This window comes from Monomorium pharaonis, chromosome 9 (assembly GCF_013373865.1).
Source record: "Monomorium pharaonis isolate MP-MQ-018 chromosome 9, ASM1337386v2, whole genome shotgun sequence".
NCBI lineage: Eukaryota > Metazoa > Arthropoda > Insecta > Hymenoptera > Formicidae > Monomorium > Monomorium pharaonis.
In genome coordinates this window covers 2,195,216-2,212,325 of record NC_050475.1, presented here as the reverse complement: position 1 = coordinate 2,212,325, position 17,110 = coordinate 2,195,216, and the positions used below count along the sequence as shown (strand labels likewise).

The following is a 17,110-nucleotide window of genomic DNA, read 5'->3' as shown; positions in this document are numbered from 1 at the left end:
TGTGAATATTTCTCATATTTCTCGCAAGAACTATGTAAAAGCTCGCTGCTCTCCCATCATTGAAATAAATATCACACGCTATTTAGGTTTAATTACTGCTCTAATAGGGACTACGAGTAGAATAAAAATATTACAAGCGCATACTTATTGATATGGCTATCGGGATATAAAGATTCATTTTTGTATAACGTTAAATTTTCCTAAGTGGATTATATATATACTGTCTTATTTACAAAATATAGTCCGCGTAGAACTGTTCGATAGACCATACAATTGACAATTAACTCACCGCGCACTTGGGATTCCACTGTTATGTACAGTAAAAAATCTTAAAAATCGATGTTTGCATCACGGTACAATAAGAGGAATCTCGTTTCAGAGGAGGAATTCTTGGGATTTCGCTGAAACGTTTGAAAACTTAAAGAGTATCTTTTGCAAAACGCGTATTACGGATTCAGCGAAATGGAAATTTTTTTTCTAAGTTAGTGTCTGCAATAAATTCTCTCCGTTTTCTTACGAAATCGGGATGGCCATATAAACATCCCTAAGTTAAAAATAATTATTTATGTAAACAAAATAACATGCCTAGCATTACAATACGTGCGCAACAAGCCAGAATCTTCATAATATAATTTTATATTTCAATATATATTTATATATATAACAATTGAGAATTTTCCCGAATAGAAAACAAAAATTCGAGGAGGTTTTACACCATGCCATTCGCGTGAAAATCTCAGACTCGTTAAAACACCTTACGAGACATACTACGAAGTACCTATCTTAGTAACTTTATTGTAACTATCTTATTTTCATTCTATTTCATACGAACCATTTTTTTTTTTACTGACAGCAAATATTCGGTTCTAAGTATATAATAAGCTATATGCACTAGACCTCTGTAAATGCAATTGTACTTAACAAATTATGAGCAAATTCTTTTATTATAATTTACTAACAGTGTACCGCTAACTGTGTTCCCGACCCATATATTATCCTCTCCGGTGCAACAACGACTCTTACATATCGTTCGAAAACCTCGAGCTATTACCTTATTTCGGTGAAAATTAATCGACAACAAACTATCAAGACTTGAGATAAAAAAAAAAGAGAAAAGTTCATATGTTTCGCCATACCCGATAAGAGAGCATATTACAATACTTATTAAAAACGAGATGCGAAATCCTTGACTTAAGAATAACGTAGAGGACCCATATATGACAAGTCAAGTCCAGCGGGAGTACATAATTCAAAATTGCGATATTTCAATAAGTCAGGAAGTCGGATAAATATATCTTACTCCCACGCAGGTTTATAAAAACAATTATATATATATAATATATATTTGTGTGTGTGTGTGTGTGTGTGTGTGTGTGTGTGTGTGTGTGTGTGTGTGTGTGTGTGTGTGTGTGTGTGTGTGTGTGTGTGTGAGAGCGTGTGCGCACGCACGCGTGTGAGATAGTTTGTACACATTCTTTTACGTATGGATTAAACTTGTTACTTTTTTTACCACTAACATGACTGTTTCAACAAAACTATTTCGAGGATATTAAAACTTTTTTTTTGTTTGTTTTACGGACACGGGAAGTTTGTATAATAACACGTTGAGACAAAGAAAGAAATTTCGTGACTTCCTGCACACATAAAGCTCATCGCAATGTATTCTCCGCGTCCTTTATGCGCAGGTGACGTGAATGTATTTAACCTGTGCATTTCTTTTTATTGGTCATTCGAGATATTACCACTGTTTCAAGACCTAGCAAGCACATGAATCACCTCTACCATTGCTTCTTTGGTCGTTGGTCAATTTGATTTGATCCGGGAATTCATTGTAAAGTTCCACCTGGAATTTTTACAAGGATGTAAAGATAAAATAAAAATATGTGTGGATTGAAAAAAAAACTCGCAACGCGCCTATACTCACTTCACTTTCTTGAGCTAAAGCGTTCTTGGCTATCGTTTGAAAAGCTTGCTCGACATTAATAGCCTCTTTTGCACTAGTTTCGAAATATGGAATATTGTTCTTCGATTGACACCACTGTTGTGCTCTCTTGCTCGACACCTAAAACACAAGAAGTGAAAAGAATGTACAAAATAGTAAAAGAAACAAATAGCAACTACTTATAGACAAAATATATTATATTTAGATAAAAAATTACATTAATAAAGATAAAAATATTACTTTAAATAATATAAATCAAGTTAGTATATTTATTCATATATTTATCAAGATATACGAAATTATTTAAGATCACAATTGTTTTGGAAATGTTTCCATCATTTTACTCACTGCTCTTGATTCAAGATCTACTTTGTTCCCAAGCACGACAAATGGAAAGTTGTCTGGATCCCGAGGTGAGGCTTGAATTAAAAATTCATCCCTCCATGAATCTAGAGATTTGAAGCTAGTCGGAGCAGATACATCAAATACTAGCACGCAACAGTCCGCGCCTCTGTAAAATGCCACTCCTAATGACTGAAACCTCTCCTGTCCAGCGGTATCCCAAATCTAAGGCAAAAAGAAGTCTGTTAGAAAATGTCAGTGACATACTAGTCGAGATAATTAAATTAAACACAAGGATTACCTGCATAGTAACTATTCTATCCTCCACCATTACTTCCTTAGTCAAAAAATCCGCTCCTATCGTTGCTTTGTATTGGTTGCTAAACTTTTTATTGACATACTGATTCATCAGGGAGGTTTTCCCGACTCCTGAATCCCCGAGGATAATGACCTTCAGCAACACTTTCTTGCGGGACGCCATTCTTTGCTGGAAAGACACAACAACAGTGTTAAAAATTAATTCTTACTTGAAGAACCGCTTGGAGCAAAAATCTTTGTGCAATTTTAAAATAGAAATTGATGTGACTAATCTTGTAAATAATTTCTTATCATCAAGCAATATATTTATAATATGTAATATGAGCCTTCTCTTTAATGTAACTGTAATATGATATTAAGCTGTTGATAATTGGTGATCGGGACCAAAAAAGAATTTTAACTGTCATTTTGTAAAAAATTATATTCAACATAAATCTTGGAAAATTTTATTTATAGACTTAAAATTTAATATTAATTTATAGATATATATTAAAAACTATATAAGTATGACATCCATATATTTTTCGAAAATTAAAATTTTATTGCTTCAAAAAATAATCTAATATAAGCTAAATCTGCAACGATTAATTTTTTCTTGCAATATTCGACAGCTTATAATTTAAATATTACTATCACTTCGACATAATATATAAAATAATTATAATTTTGTAAAAATTTCACCGTGTTATAAACAAAAAAAAGAAATTCGAATATAAAAGAATGATCACCAGGTGCCTCCCGAACTGTAAATACCAAAGAGAGATCGCAGCTTCTGACATTTACAATCCGCCCGTGCCCCCTTTGCTGCTCGCCGCGATTCGTTGTCGTGCACCGGACAAAAGGCCACTAATTAACGCGGTGCCACGGTGAATCGGGCGCCTTATGTCCGGAGGAAAGAATGATCGATCATATGAATCATCTCGATACAGCGAGTGTTAACGCTAAGATCTCCGAGCGCGAAACGGGCAATGACGCATGTAACAACGCACTCGCTGAAGAAGAGAGAGAAAAGAAGGAGCGAGAGTGTGAAGGAGTGAGAAAGAGAAAAAAAACTGACTTTCTTCCCCGAGCGCGGGGCTCCTGGCAATCGCTGTCGGACGACACTCCCCGAGGAAGATCCGTCAAATATTCGCGCGGACGACGGAGCGGCGCGAAGAGGCAAAGTAACGTCGTTAAGAGAGAAAATGCGAGCGGAATCCGCGCGTGATGCTCCGATGCCTTCGACGAAACCTGTCACACGCGCGCGGAGAGACCCAGGACGGACACACTCTCTCTCTCCCACTCGGAGGAATGACGGGCCTCGGAGGCTTGCGAGCCAACGGGCAAACGCGATCCGCGTCGAACGCAAGAGTCGTCCGCGAGGGAGACGTCGGGACGGCGCACGTTACCTGGGGGACACTCGTCAGGGAACACGGCCTGTGAAAACACCTCCGCGCTCCAGCGCTTCACACAAAGAAAATGGCGTGTTATGAAATCACGAGTATGACAACGATGTCGTCACCTGTTCGCCTCGCCTCCCTTATCGACCGAGTGCAATCGAGTGCATTACTCGCGACGGTGGCGGTGCGCGTCGTCGTTCTCTCCTGTTCTCTCCTCTCCTGTCACTTTTCTCGTAGAGGAGAGTGTCGATCCTGGAAAGGTCGATATATCGCGACGTCGTGCGCACACGATACAGAAGAAATTGAAATGTGGCGTGACGTCCACATAACTTCGTGGAAACGCAGGCCGAGGAAAGTGGTTGAATAAAAATTACGCGCCGAGATACAACGGAGACAAATTTGTTTCGAGTAGTATGCGACTAGTAGCACTTCACTTATTAACACTCGCGATATTCTACCGAACGTATCCCCTTCGAGCAAACACTTTGCTCGAACGCGCACGCGAACACTTTACTCGAAACCGAAGGCAAACGCACGCCGCGCTTTACACATGTGAATACGACCTCTGCTACGATCTCACATAGCTCGCGTATCGTTTGTTAGCGCCACGGCACTCTCAACACAACACCGTACCTGCGCACAATTCGAATCTGAACACGCGAGACACGCACGGAGTCGACAGAGCGTCCGACCGGCGCTGGAGTGGCGTACGTGACTGGGGAGCGCGGAGCAACGGAGCAACATGGCGGCAGCGGCGCAGGCGCGGCGAGTCAACAAGTCGGTCGCCTAGCAACGCCGAGTGGCGCCGACTAGCGCCGAGTCCCGCCGAGTCTGCCTGCCAGCGGCCACGTACGTCCCGTACGCTGCTGCCACCATGTTTCTTTGCGCTCCAGCGCCGGTCGGACGTTCCTTGAGTCCGTGCGTGTCTCGTGTATTCAGATTCGAATTGTGCGCAGGTACGGTGTTGTGTTGAAAGTGCGTTTGCCCACGTTTACCTTCGGTTTCGAGTAAAGTTCGCGTGCGTGTTCGAGCAAAGTATTTTTCGAAGGGAATACGTTCGGTAGAATCGCGAGTGTCAATTAAGTAAAGTGCTACTAATCGTCGTGTGAGCATACAAAATTCTTGAAACGAATTTGTCTCCGTTTGTTATATCTCGGCGCGTAATTTTTATTCAAATGGTTTTCCTCGGCCTGCGTTTCCACGAAGTTACGTGAGGTCACGCCACTTTCGTGTCATGTTGATTTTGTGCCTTCAATCAGACGAGCCATACTTTTCACGTATTTTTTCAAACGTAACGGTCGCGCCAAGTGAAATTCTCGCACGCGGTTTACGTTTTACTCGTGTGTGATATATTATCCGTAATATCGGGAGTGCCGAATAAAGTATCGGGCGATCGTTATTAGTGTGCGGTTCGAGAATAGCAGGATGATGTCAGCAGAAAGCGGCATCCATGGAGCGACTCGGTAAATATACTATTTTTTCAAGTGATACATTTTTTAACCTGCTTTTGTGTTTGAGTTTAGGAATAATGTTTATTACATTTTCAGAATCAAAACCGGAAAAGAAATGTAGCAGTAGCAGCAGCAGCATCAGCAGCAGGAGCAGTGACAGCAATCGGTGAGTGAATTTTTATCTAATTAATTAATTAAATTTATATCATGTATATGTGGTATTGCACGTTTATAGAACACGATTATGCACATTTACATAAAACAGATTTAAAATATGAATGCATATAATTGTAAAATTTACGGGTATAGCATGAAACAGAACCAAATAAACGTGGACATAGCATAGAAGAGACCCAAAAGTCATGCACATTACCTACGAGATTCATAGATATTTGACTACGTAGTTCAATGTGCACATAGAGGCGCTGATGGATGAAAACAGCTGAAAACGCGATGGCCGCTCTCAGGTCCTTCTCTGTTGAAACTTAAGTTCCCTATTTTTCTTTTTAGAGAATTTCTAGTTGAAAACGTGCGCGATTGATCATCGCTTGGCGCATGTCGAGCGATCGAAAACGGACCTGTCGCGATTTCTCGAAACTTGATCAGTGCGATTTGATTTTTGCAAATCATTCCGGTTTGCTTCCCCCTACGTAACGCGCGTGATAACATTGAGATACACTTCCTCAACTCTACGCATTTCGTGAGAAGAAACAACGCGAAAAGTAAGCAGTCTTTATTATTATCGGAAAAAACGGAATAATAATTCTGTCCTAAAATTTATGTATCAACTCTGTCATGTTAAAGATAATTAAATGGGAGACGAAAAGAAATTTTATTGAACCTCCTTTCGCCATCGCCATTCTTCCAAAGCAATTTTGATACAAGAATAATTAATTACGAAAGAATATAATTATATAATCACATACTTTGTACAAACTTTTAAACAACTAAATGTTTTCATAAGCGCTAGCTGTCTAAAAATTAAGTTAATTCATTTGAATTTTTATACTTATTTCTGCCATCTATTTTCACTGAATAGTCAGATAAAATTATTTATTTCTCAACATATTAATGATCTCTTAAATCAATACTTCCGTCAGGAAAGAAACGTTTCTCGAGTGAAACATTTCTGAAACACATTTACATATATTTTATTTAAGTAATGAATATCTTCTTCCAATAAATTTTATAACCTCTTTAATTTTTTAATAAAAAAATTCATTTTCTTGATATTAACGTGGAAGTGGCTGTGTTTTTCTGCCATCGATCGATTAAAAACAAATCGATTATCTTCATGCAGATTGCGGTTCACATAAATATGCATTAGGCGAATTATAAATCTGGGCGTTGATCACGTTGACATTTCGCGGACCGCGATGGAATAAAATCTGTTTTTAATCTCTATCCTTGGCATATCCCGTAAGCGTGGAGGGGAAAAAATGCTACGTAGAATATATTACGGAATTTTACGATTTCGTCGACAAATTTTGTCGACAACAGGATGTCTCTGAAATAGATCGCCGTTTGACAAACGAATTTCCTTCGAATTCTCGAGGACAAGGCCAAACGGATCGTCAATTAAGAATCGTAAAACATCGTAGAGAACCGTGGATAATCTGAAAATTGGCAAATTACGATTTAAACTCAGTTTATATCAATCAAAACTCTCGCTTAATATATGATTCTTAATTAATTACGTAAAGATTATACACGCGCGCGATCGAACGTGCGAATATAAAACAGCGCGAAACCGACGCCGTGGATGCTAATTGACACAATTAATAAAATATTCGATATTGCCAAAGACCCAGGCGGAAAGTTACACGAGGATGTGTTTCTCGCACAGCTTTTATCGACGTCCAGTGCGAATTTAAATAACACCTGATTTCGTTACGGCTAAACTTGACCGCGAGTTACGAAATCGGCATTTAATTAACCCGCAGCCTCTCGCAGAAATCTCACGTGTCGTGTCGCGACGAACCGGTAACGTTAGTATTATAACGCGTCTTTCTCTTTCTCTCTCTCTCTCTCTCTCTCTCTCTCTCTCTCTCTCTCTCTCTCTCTCTCTCTCTCTCTCTCTCTCTCTCTCTCTCTCTCTCTCTCTCTTTCTCTCTGTCTCGCGTCTTTTAATCGGAGTCGAAACTCGAAATGAGAGGAGGCGGATAGCGGAGACGACAGCCGGGTGAAAGTAGGTCTCGCCGCGGTCTATTCGGATGGAGACCGAAAATCTTGTTTGCTCCTCGCCTACTTTTACGGCGTTAGTCATCACTTGCGTTTTCTCGAGACACCGTTGCACATTGAAAAAAAAAAAAAGAAGAAATTAAAAAATTTTGGAGGAAACGACGCTTTCCGAACGAGCACCGTGAATATATGGTCGATCATAAGTTTTGTAAGGTGAAAATAAGAGCTGGAAGTTGAAGATGGATCGAGTGGCGGCTTTTAATTATCATTAACTGAGCGATAAATTAGCTGAATGAAATCGATTCGTTGCAATTAAAAGGCAGCCCCTCATTTTTCATACAAGTTCGATATAATTAGATTTATATTTCTTATTTAATTTGTACTATATTAATATTATTTAATTGATTTATTAATATTAATAAATACACAATTTAAAATGTAACGTAGTATACTTTAAAATATATTAAATATGCAATGTAATGCAGATAGCATGTATAATTGAATATTTCTGTAACTAATGGGTTTTTTTATACCGAATAATTATTCATTCTCTTGATTTTCAGTATGCAATGTGTAAATCAGTTATCCATCCGATTGCCTCAGAAACTTTGTAGGCGAGGTTGAGAGACTGCCATTTTTACTGCCCACTTCTTCTAAGTATTATCTGTCGATGTTAAAGAGTTTCATGCATGTTTTGCGATCTTTTAAGTAAAAAATAATATTGCCCATCAACATAAAACCGTAATTTAAAAAGTTAATTTTTTTCACGTCTTTGTCGAAATGAGAGTAGAGTCGTATAATTTATCGTGTTGCCTGAGTTATATAACTATTGACTTTTCCAGCTTAATTCCGAAAGGAAGAAACGAAGAGGGAGCGAGGGAGAGACAAACAAGCACATTGAATTAAATAAGTATTAATTTAATCACATATAATTACAATCACACATATTTGCGATACATTGCCAGACTCTGCTACGTAGTAATTTGTCATATGCTGTAAAAAGGGCGTAAGTCGAACTTAACTATAGAAAAAGAAATGCGCCATTACCAATTGTTATCATTGAAAGGCATATAAAAAAATATATCGTCGAAAAGTGTCTAAAACTCCGACGCTCAAACGCTCTTGTGCAAGATACAATAAGAGATACAATAATCACGAAGCGGTATACGCCAAAGTATTGACTGAACTTTTCCGTTTGTCTGCCCTTTTTCGCGAGACGAAGTCTTCTTTTGAACCTTATGGAATCATTTCTTTTTTAGACTTTCGTAAGCAAACCACACGTCCGAGGGTTGAGCAGGTGAAAGAATATCGTGGAAACTAACGAGAGAGTGGATTACGATAAAGATTACAAACAGGGAAGGAGGAGGGAGTGGGAGGAGAGTGCGTCGGAAAAGCTTGAATTGTGCTTGCAGTTTGCGAAGGCGCGGCCTGAATTTATATATACAATTAGCTTAATCTGGATCGCGTTGGACGGTGAGCGGTACAGCGGTATGGCCTCGTCGCTTACGATCGGCACAGACGTGTTGCGCAATCCTGTCGAACGACCCGTAATCGAGCTGGAGATCCGTGTCCCAGTGCCAACGTACACTCTGACGGCTGTTAAACGACGAGGTTTATGGACCCTCCTCGAGGAGGCACCGTAAAACAGCGCGGCTAATCGCTCGGAACGTCGTGTCGATGCGGGATCTATGGGATGTCCGAAGTACAGAATGACCAGTACAAAATAAAATAGTTTTCGCATCGCTTTTTACTTCGCTGGCCGCTTTTTCCGTTCGCTTTCGGAGATGCAGAGCCCTCAGAAACGTACGGTTTCACCGCTGACTCTCCTGATCGTCGATGATCGATCGTACGACGTCTGTCCGGCGTGTTGGAAAGGGCGCGCGCTCGATTTGGTTTTCGGTCGACGAGACCACACCGCAACCCTCACCCCCGGGGTAAGGAGATAGGATGGGGCGGCCCTTCGCTGCTGTGTCGTCGGGCTCTAGGGGTTCGCCGGCTGCGCCTTCGCCGCGTCAGCGGCGCTCGGCGGTGGCAGGGTCGGGATCTCCGGGTACTCGAGCTTCGCGCCCTCCTCGCACTCGAAGATCGGACAGCAATCGGGGAAGTTCGCGGTCTTGTTGGTCTTGTCGGAGAGCTTGCACTTGGGGTTGGCCTTAGGCAGCGGGCCGCAATCCTCAACCAGCTCGAATAGGCGGCCGGAGTTGTCGTCGGCGGGCACGCAGGTCGAACGGCCGCAGAACGGCGACAGCTCCCACGACTTCGTCGGCTCGATCGTCGCGCACTTGGTCGATGCGAAGCACATGCCGGGGAAGTCTGTAACGTGGCAAGAATGACGCGTCGCCCTTGTTAGAATAATTTGCATAATAATTTTGCAACGAAAAAAAGGAGGAGCCAAGAAAGAAAAACTTGAAAATTGTTCATTCAATTGTTTATCATAATTATTTAGATTAAGGCCTTTTCTACCAACATAAATTAACTTTAATCTCGGTTTAACTTACTTATCTCATTCTAGTTTCAAAAATTAGAAAAAGATAAACAATAAAGTTAAACTGAGATTCTACTCTTGGTAGAAACGGGCCTGAGAAGGATGTTCAAGCATAACGAATAATGTTGCACAAAATTTTGACGTTCCTCTGCAATCAGCTTGAGCGTCTTACATATTTATTTTATATATAAATTTATTTTGTGAAATTATTTTTCAGATCTGTATCTAACTAAATTTTTAAATACTTTATCAAAACTGTTCCTTCCATTTTTTTCATATAGATATATAATTAATTTAATGAATTACTATAAAACGTAATAATTCTTTAGTATATAAATAATAATATGCAAAATAATTAGTATTATACGTTTTTCGCGATATTATATATTGTAATTGTTTATTAAATTTATTTTTAGACTTGCATTTATACCTAAATTTTTAGATGCCTCGGTATATGACTGTTCTTTCCGTGAGTAAGAATATCTTTCACTCGGTTTTCACCGGACGGTGACGGGCGCCATCCGTGAACGAGAGTAAAAGGCCATCCGAATCGCCGAAGTCGAACGACGAAATGAGAGACGGCGATCGTTTCCTTATAATAACTCACGCTCTCTTGCCCGCGCGTTATTATTTTATTATCTCGTTATCTACCGCGTCACGCGCGATTCCGCAAAAGTGTTGTTACTTTCTAACGCGCCGGACTTAAACGACCGCTAACTCGATCGCACAACGTACATACGTTTTATCATATTAATTATCCCGATTTAAATATTCGGGCAGATGGAAGCAAGCACGGTGAAATTTGATAAACTTTAGGGGAATCGGTAATTTTCCTCGACAGATTAATTCGCGTTCTAACACATTGCGCTAATCTTTTCATTAGCGCGAGCGACGTATTTCAATTGGAAGTCTTCGTTCCGATTTTATTATTATTTATGGCACATCATTCTTTAAAAAAAAAAATCAAATACAGCTCGAACGCTTGAAAAGAATCTTTTCTCTCGGGAAGCGCTTTATCTCTATTGTAAACGACTTGTTCGGCATCCTATTTCCGAGCTCTAGCCCGTGTCTGCAACGTGCTAATAATGACAATCGCGAATTTCACTTCCTTGACGCGAAGCTACGAAGCGACAACGCCGACGACGACGGCGACGAGGAGAGGATAACGAAACGGATGACAGCATTACGGGGTTAATTCGCTTTGTAATCGACAACGACGGGAACGGGGAACGCTCGCGTCGTCGTCGTCGGTGGCGGTGATGTGCTGGAAACTTCAAGGAGAGACACTTTCACTGTCATACCCCAGGCCGGTTGCGCGGCCGCTTTTACGCAACGCGCCGACGACGACAAACGTGTGCCGGGGCGTCGTTACGACGGACGTCGACGCGTTGGTTTTACGACGGCCCGGTCGGTTACATCAGCCCTTCGAGGCCCCGTCTCGCGATGACTCACGACTCACGAGATCGTTTCACCCGAGGGGAAAACCGTCCGAGCGAGAAAACGGATCTTCGAATCGAAGCTGGGGAAATTAAAGAGAAAAAAAAAACAAGTAGCACGAAGAAATGATGGACCCGATCGGATAGTCCATCAATTTCTTCAATAATATATCTGTATTAAATTGGTCTGTGATCATTTACTTGTTCTCGGTATTGTGAACAGTACCGTGAAAGTATTCGGGGTTTTTAATACCCAAAATAATTAATCGTTGATCAATTTAATACTAGAGCAATTAAACTCGTCGAATTTTAGACTTCTAGATTAAACTACAAAACTTAAGATAACTCTTGTAAGATTTTTTTCTTTTTCGATTAATTATTTAAATATTGAAGAAATTAAAAACAAAAAAGAGATAGAAAAAGGTGTACACATTCAGGACGGAATTCATATAGACCGATCTTATTCAAGACTCATTTTAAGTACGATCTTAAGACGTCGATATACTGTTATTTCATTGCTTAAGTAAAGTCTTAAGTTTGCTCGTGGCTTAAGACGATTCTGGAACTTAAGATTGGTCTAAGAATTCCGTCCTTAATGCCGCTTGTACTAAATTCTTTTAAGGAGCTTGTTTCATATTGGTGACTCATGAGTGACGCGAGATTTTTCAGTTAGCGTCTACGCGCAACATCCGCCAGGTAGATAAGATAGGAATTGGAGGATTGCGCGGCTTCGCACGTCAGGACGTCTGGCCATCTGGCAATCTGGCTTCGGCTCCCGAGCGAACGAGGCCTGTTAAACAATGACGTGTTCGTTACCGTTTTCTCAATGCCGCTCGTGGCAAAAGCACGCGACGTGATCGGCGTTTACGGCGTCGCTAATGCCGCTGCGGTTTTTCTCGTTTCACCGGTCTCGCCATGAAAATAGTAAACAAGGACACCCGCCAGCGCGAGGCGCAGAAATTGCGATCTTTATTCAATTAGAAACGCAAAAGTCAGATTTCAAACCGAAAGGTAGAATCTAGGAGGAATTTTAAGAGCGAGAATTTTATATTCAATTTTATATTCAATGTAATTCATTCATTTTCTGCGTTGCTTTATTATACATCGTTACTGTCGTTTCTTCAGCTCTTGAGAATAAAAAGAGAAAATTAATTTACTTGCAAGAGATTAATGAAGAATAGCGTAGAATTTATTCCTTCAAGAGAAACCGATATTGTAACTTATCCGCTTATTAATGATATTTTTTAAATACAAATTATTACAGTATTTCTAATTGATAGAAACAAAAAAGATCTAGGAAAAAAAAAGTAAGAAAAATATAAGATAAACTTTCACTGAAATTTGCAAGGAGCGTGCAATGTGACTCTCAGAACTCGTGGAATTAATAATCTTATTGTAAACTTATCGCGCGGCTACATTGAACAACGTATCGCTTTTTTAAAAATATATGATATTGATATTTGTGTCATTCTTGATCTTCTCTGAGCAAACTCTGAGCTATCGAGAATCGAGAAGATAATCGGGAGTGACGATGTTATAATTTCTCGTGCATACATAGTTACGATGCACGGTGATGCAGAGATGCGAGATTCTCGCCTCGTTAATCTCGAAAGTCTTTCGCGGGCGTGGCATCCTTCTTTTACCCGATTTTACCGGCGTGATTCGATATCCCGCCCGCACTTTCATCGCGCCTCGGTTGTCATTCCCGGTCTGGGTGCCACTTTCCTGGGTGCGCTTAATTCTCTCGCTTTCGAATAGCGAGGGGATGCCGATCAAACAATAGTATCGGAGCGGATGTGTCTTATCTCTACCAATGTTGATTGACTTTAATCTCGGTTTCACTTAATCCTTTTCCCGTTCTAAGAATTAATTTCAAGTTAAACCGAAATGAAAGTCAGCCTACAACTTGGTGTAGAACTGGACGTTAGAGATCCATCGGTATATTTCTTCCTTCGCGCTGAGAAAGGTCGAAAGAATTAGAAGCGGCGATTGTTCGCCGCTCAGGTGTGTAGGTGCTATTTATTTGTGAGACTCGTTACGCGTCGTAACTTATATTCGAGGCCTTCGCATCGTGCACCTCCCATCTCGCGACCTTCCGCGAGACAAGCGAGCAGGCAAGGCAGGTGAATAATTCCATCCTTCCCGTGAGCTTCCACATCTGTGCGCGATGCTTATCCTGCCTCCTCGCTCCGCCACAATTCGAGCAACGAGGTCGCCCGTGATTCCCTTCTCGTCTCTCGTCGTCGTGACTAATTCGATTATTCATAGAGATCCAGGTTCTGCGCCGCCGAGACAAATAAGAGAGAAACGCGGCCACGGGTAATTAAGGACCGTCGTCGGGAGCCGATCGTCCACGCGAATATCAAGGATACTACTCGCTCTGAAAGGATCCCCTTAAGCTGATCTGACGATCTCGCGGTTATGCGGTTTCACCGGAGAACGTTTACGGCGATTCACGTCGAGTGGCACAAATAAAAAGCGCCGCTTGTTGTAATTAGTCACGCCTCTCCTCTTTAATGCAACATTTAATCGTTGATCTCGAGTAAAAATTGCAGCTAAGTATGTAGGACGTAAAAATATTAACATTTAATGGTACATTGTTCACCCAAAAAGATTTTTTGCTGATATAGACAAATTTCTCGATGTCACAACCAAAGTGTATCTGCTAGAATTTTGATTGTTACGTATAGAATTTTTAAATTCTGCTTCTGTCAGTTAAATTGATTAAGTGCAATACATTCGTACATCACAGTGTTTGCTAATCATTTACCTGCCTCAGCTAATTTTCACACGCATACAAATTTTTGTTGAAGTTGCAAAATTATTTTTTTAAACGTTACATTGTCTTATTAAACAACTTTTTTGTGTACGCGGAAAGAATAGTTTTATTGAAGTGTCTAACAATTTAACTGGATATAGATATAAAGGTAACTCTTATTAGACCATCAAAATAATTACATCTGTATAAAGAATGTCAAATATTTTTTTTTTTTTATTAATTTGATGACCCCAAAAGATTAGTTTTAACTAAATCGTTAGGTGTTTCAGCAAAATATTTTTTTGTTTTTTTTTTTGGAGACGGGTTGAGGGAGGTTTCATAATGCGGTCTTCTTAATTACCCGAGAGGAAGAGAAACGCATTACTGCACCCTGCGGTCCGTATAAAGAAGAAAGTGATATCGGGAGAAGGAACGGAGTGAGAAGGGAAATTATACCGGCATAAGGGAATCGTGAGGTGATGGTTACGGCACGAAACTTTCACGCGGTCTCGTGATCTTGACGACGCGACGCGACGAGAGCGGAGCGTTCGCTATTTTTCTCGACCTGCATGTGTCCGTGGGATCTTGGCGTGGACGCACGCACCGTTCTGTGTCCCTGCGAATCCTGATTCACAGGGACCGCGCCTGTGATTATGAGATAATAGGCGAGCCGGGGGGGGAGGCCGCAAAAAAGACGTCCGACGGTTACGCTTATCAGGGTCGATTCACGCATGGATAAATAACGAAACGTAATGCGCCGAGGTATAACGCGATATAACTATGGAGCGAGAAGAAAAAAAGAGATCATCAAGGTCGAAAACGGAAGCGGAGGTGTAGGCGAGGACGGAATTATCTGTCTCGGAAGCCACGGGAGCCTCTGGTGATCATAATTAGCTTCCCGCGATTTCTCGGCTGTGGATTGAAATATTTTATGTAGAATTGAGAGAACGACTCCTTGTAGTTTAGTGTTATTCTCCTAAACAAAACTATCCTCGAAGCAACATGAGATCAAATAACGAAAAATAATAATTTTATTTTTCAGAATTAATAGACACAGATATAGAATTAATTAAACTATGAAAATATGAAAAATGGTATTCTATTTGTCTTATTTTAGATTTTATGTAGAGATTCTATACATAGTTCTGAAGGAGCATTCTCAAGTTTTTCCTTGCACTTTTAGACCGATCCGAATACAAATCGCTTATTTCCACCGCGGATAGCATTCATGACACTGTGGTACGTCATCGAGATTCCGAAACAACTGTTCAATACGCGTGACAAGGCATTATAAGAAAGCCGAATGTCTTACAAGCACCGCTTGAAAATTAAAGACGATCGTCCCACTTGTCGGTCGGTTTATATGTAAGTACAGTTCTTCGAATTCGGTCAGACACCTGGAGTCTCAATCAGTGTTTTATTCTTTGCGTAGGCGAATCTACTCGTAAACCTGATTCTACTTGGTGTAAATCTTTAGGAAATAAACTGTTTATATAAAATGTAATATCAGCTGACAAAACGCGAATACTAATTCGACAGAAAATTGCGCGTTTATAAAATTCGTCTTTTGCATTATTTTATTAGCACATTATCTTTTGTTTGTAAAAATATCTTAATTTTATTAGCGTTTGTACAACATCTTAATAACTGATTTACTTTAGAAACGCGCGAATAAGCTTAATAAGTTATAAGAAAATTTGACTTGCGATTAATCATCATCTTACAAGCATAAAAAAATTATTTCAGAAAATCTACAAATACATCTGTGAATTAAAATCTGAATGCAGTAAAAATAATTAATATGTTATTTCTTGCGCCAGCTAAGAAGCATGCAAAGATCCCGCCTTTCTATAGACGGTATCTCATCTTCGGCATCAAATTAGCATACAATTTAATACGCTAATAGCTGACATATAAAACGCGAGTGTCAGCTGTCAGATATTATTATTTAATTACTTATATCTTGCATGATAATAATCAAACGTTATTAACACCACGTTATTATCGAGGATAAAAATCATTACTTTATCAGCGAGATTGATTTTGATAAACATTTTTAGAAGAGATATTTCTTCGAAACCATCTTTTATCGCAACAGACTGCAATACTCATACAATATCTCAAGTACCAAATAAGTATTGAATAATCTTTTAATTTATTTTGGAATTTTAAAAAATAAATAAAACTTTTACAATGAGATTATCTAGGAGAAAACAATTTGATATAATAACAATTTTCACTCTAGTATCTAAAAATTTAATCAGATACAGATCAGAAAATAATTTAATTAACAAAATTGTATTAACAAAATAATCATGTAGACATTCAAACATGATAATATTGGTTCGACGAGCTTCAACATTCTAGCAATCAGCTTAAACGTAATATTCCAATATAATTTTCTAAAATACTTCAACGATAATTATCAGGACTGTCTATCGCAAACTTGTCGCGGAGTAAGATACTTTTTTCCTCCCCGGAAAGGGTTGTCTCGGATTACGGACTCACCGCGAAGGACGTCAGCGGGTATCAGTCTCCGATAGGTTTTCGGGCGCTCCTGGACATCCTGGGCGATGACGAAGGCCACCGCGACGCACAGCAGGGCGAGTTTGAAAACGAACTTCATGGCTTCTCGAGTCTCGGACGGTAGATTGATTTCACGAGGAGCGGCCTCCTTCGGGACGGGAGGGATGAAGTAGTAAAGAAGAGCAGAAAAAGGAGCCTCTTGTATCGATTACGACTGGTTGGGCCCGATCCCCGTGGCGGCATTTTATACAGCCGGCCATCGGGCGGGGTCCCTGTTATCCCCTCCAGGATC

At 40.1% G+C, this 17,110-nt stretch overlaps 2 protein-coding genes and 1 long non-coding RNA gene across 6 annotated transcripts; 1 reads left to right on the top strand and 2 right to left on the bottom strand.

Moving 5' to 3' along the window:
• Positions 1 to 85: 85 nt before the first annotated feature.
• LOC105828213 (ras-related protein rab7) lies at positions 86 to 4,147 on the bottom strand. 4 transcript variants are annotated; one of them, XM_036291872.1, is made up of 5 exons: positions 3,331 to 3,529; positions 2,586 to 2,771; positions 2,291 to 2,509; positions 1,925 to 2,062; positions 86 to 1,843 (listed from the first exon to the last, which is right to left on the bottom strand). In XM_036291872.1, the coding sequence occupies exons 1-5, from the start codon at positions 3,379 to 3,381 to the stop codon at positions 1,757 to 1,759; spliced, it is 681 nt and encodes a 226-aa protein (XP_036147765.1). In that variant the 5' UTR covers positions 3,382 to 3,529; the 3' UTR covers positions 86 to 1,756. The 4 variants fall into 4 exon arrangements, with proteins under 4 accessions (XP_036147765.1, XP_012521902.1, XP_036147766.1 ...); XM_012666448.3 differs by lacking the exon at positions 3,331 to 3,529 and adding an exon at positions 3,991 to 4,147 and having other exon boundaries at positions 1,757 to 1,843; XM_036291873.1 differs by lacking the exon at positions 3,331 to 3,529 and adding an exon at positions 4,104 to 4,126 and having other exon boundaries at positions 1,757 to 1,843.
• A 1,656-nt stretch (positions 4,148 to 5,803) lies between these two features.
• Positions 5,804 to 8,712, top strand: LOC114255268. Its single transcript, XR_003626567.2, has 2 exons — positions 5,804 to 6,154; positions 8,177 to 8,712. It is a non-coding gene; the product is annotated as an uncharacterized LOC114255268 (long non-coding RNA).
• On the bottom strand, positions 8,516 to 17,047 carry LOC105829883. Its single transcript, XM_012668954.3, has 2 exons — positions 16,801 to 17,047; positions 8,516 to 9,926 (listed from the first exon to the last, which is right to left on the bottom strand). Exons 1-2 carry the CDS (start codon positions 16,916 to 16,918, stop codon positions 9,595 to 9,597), a joined length of 450 nt encoding a protein of 149 aa, XP_012524408.1. The 5' UTR covers positions 16,919 to 17,047; the 3' UTR covers positions 8,516 to 9,594.
• Positions 17,048 to 17,110: the final 63 nt, after the last annotated feature.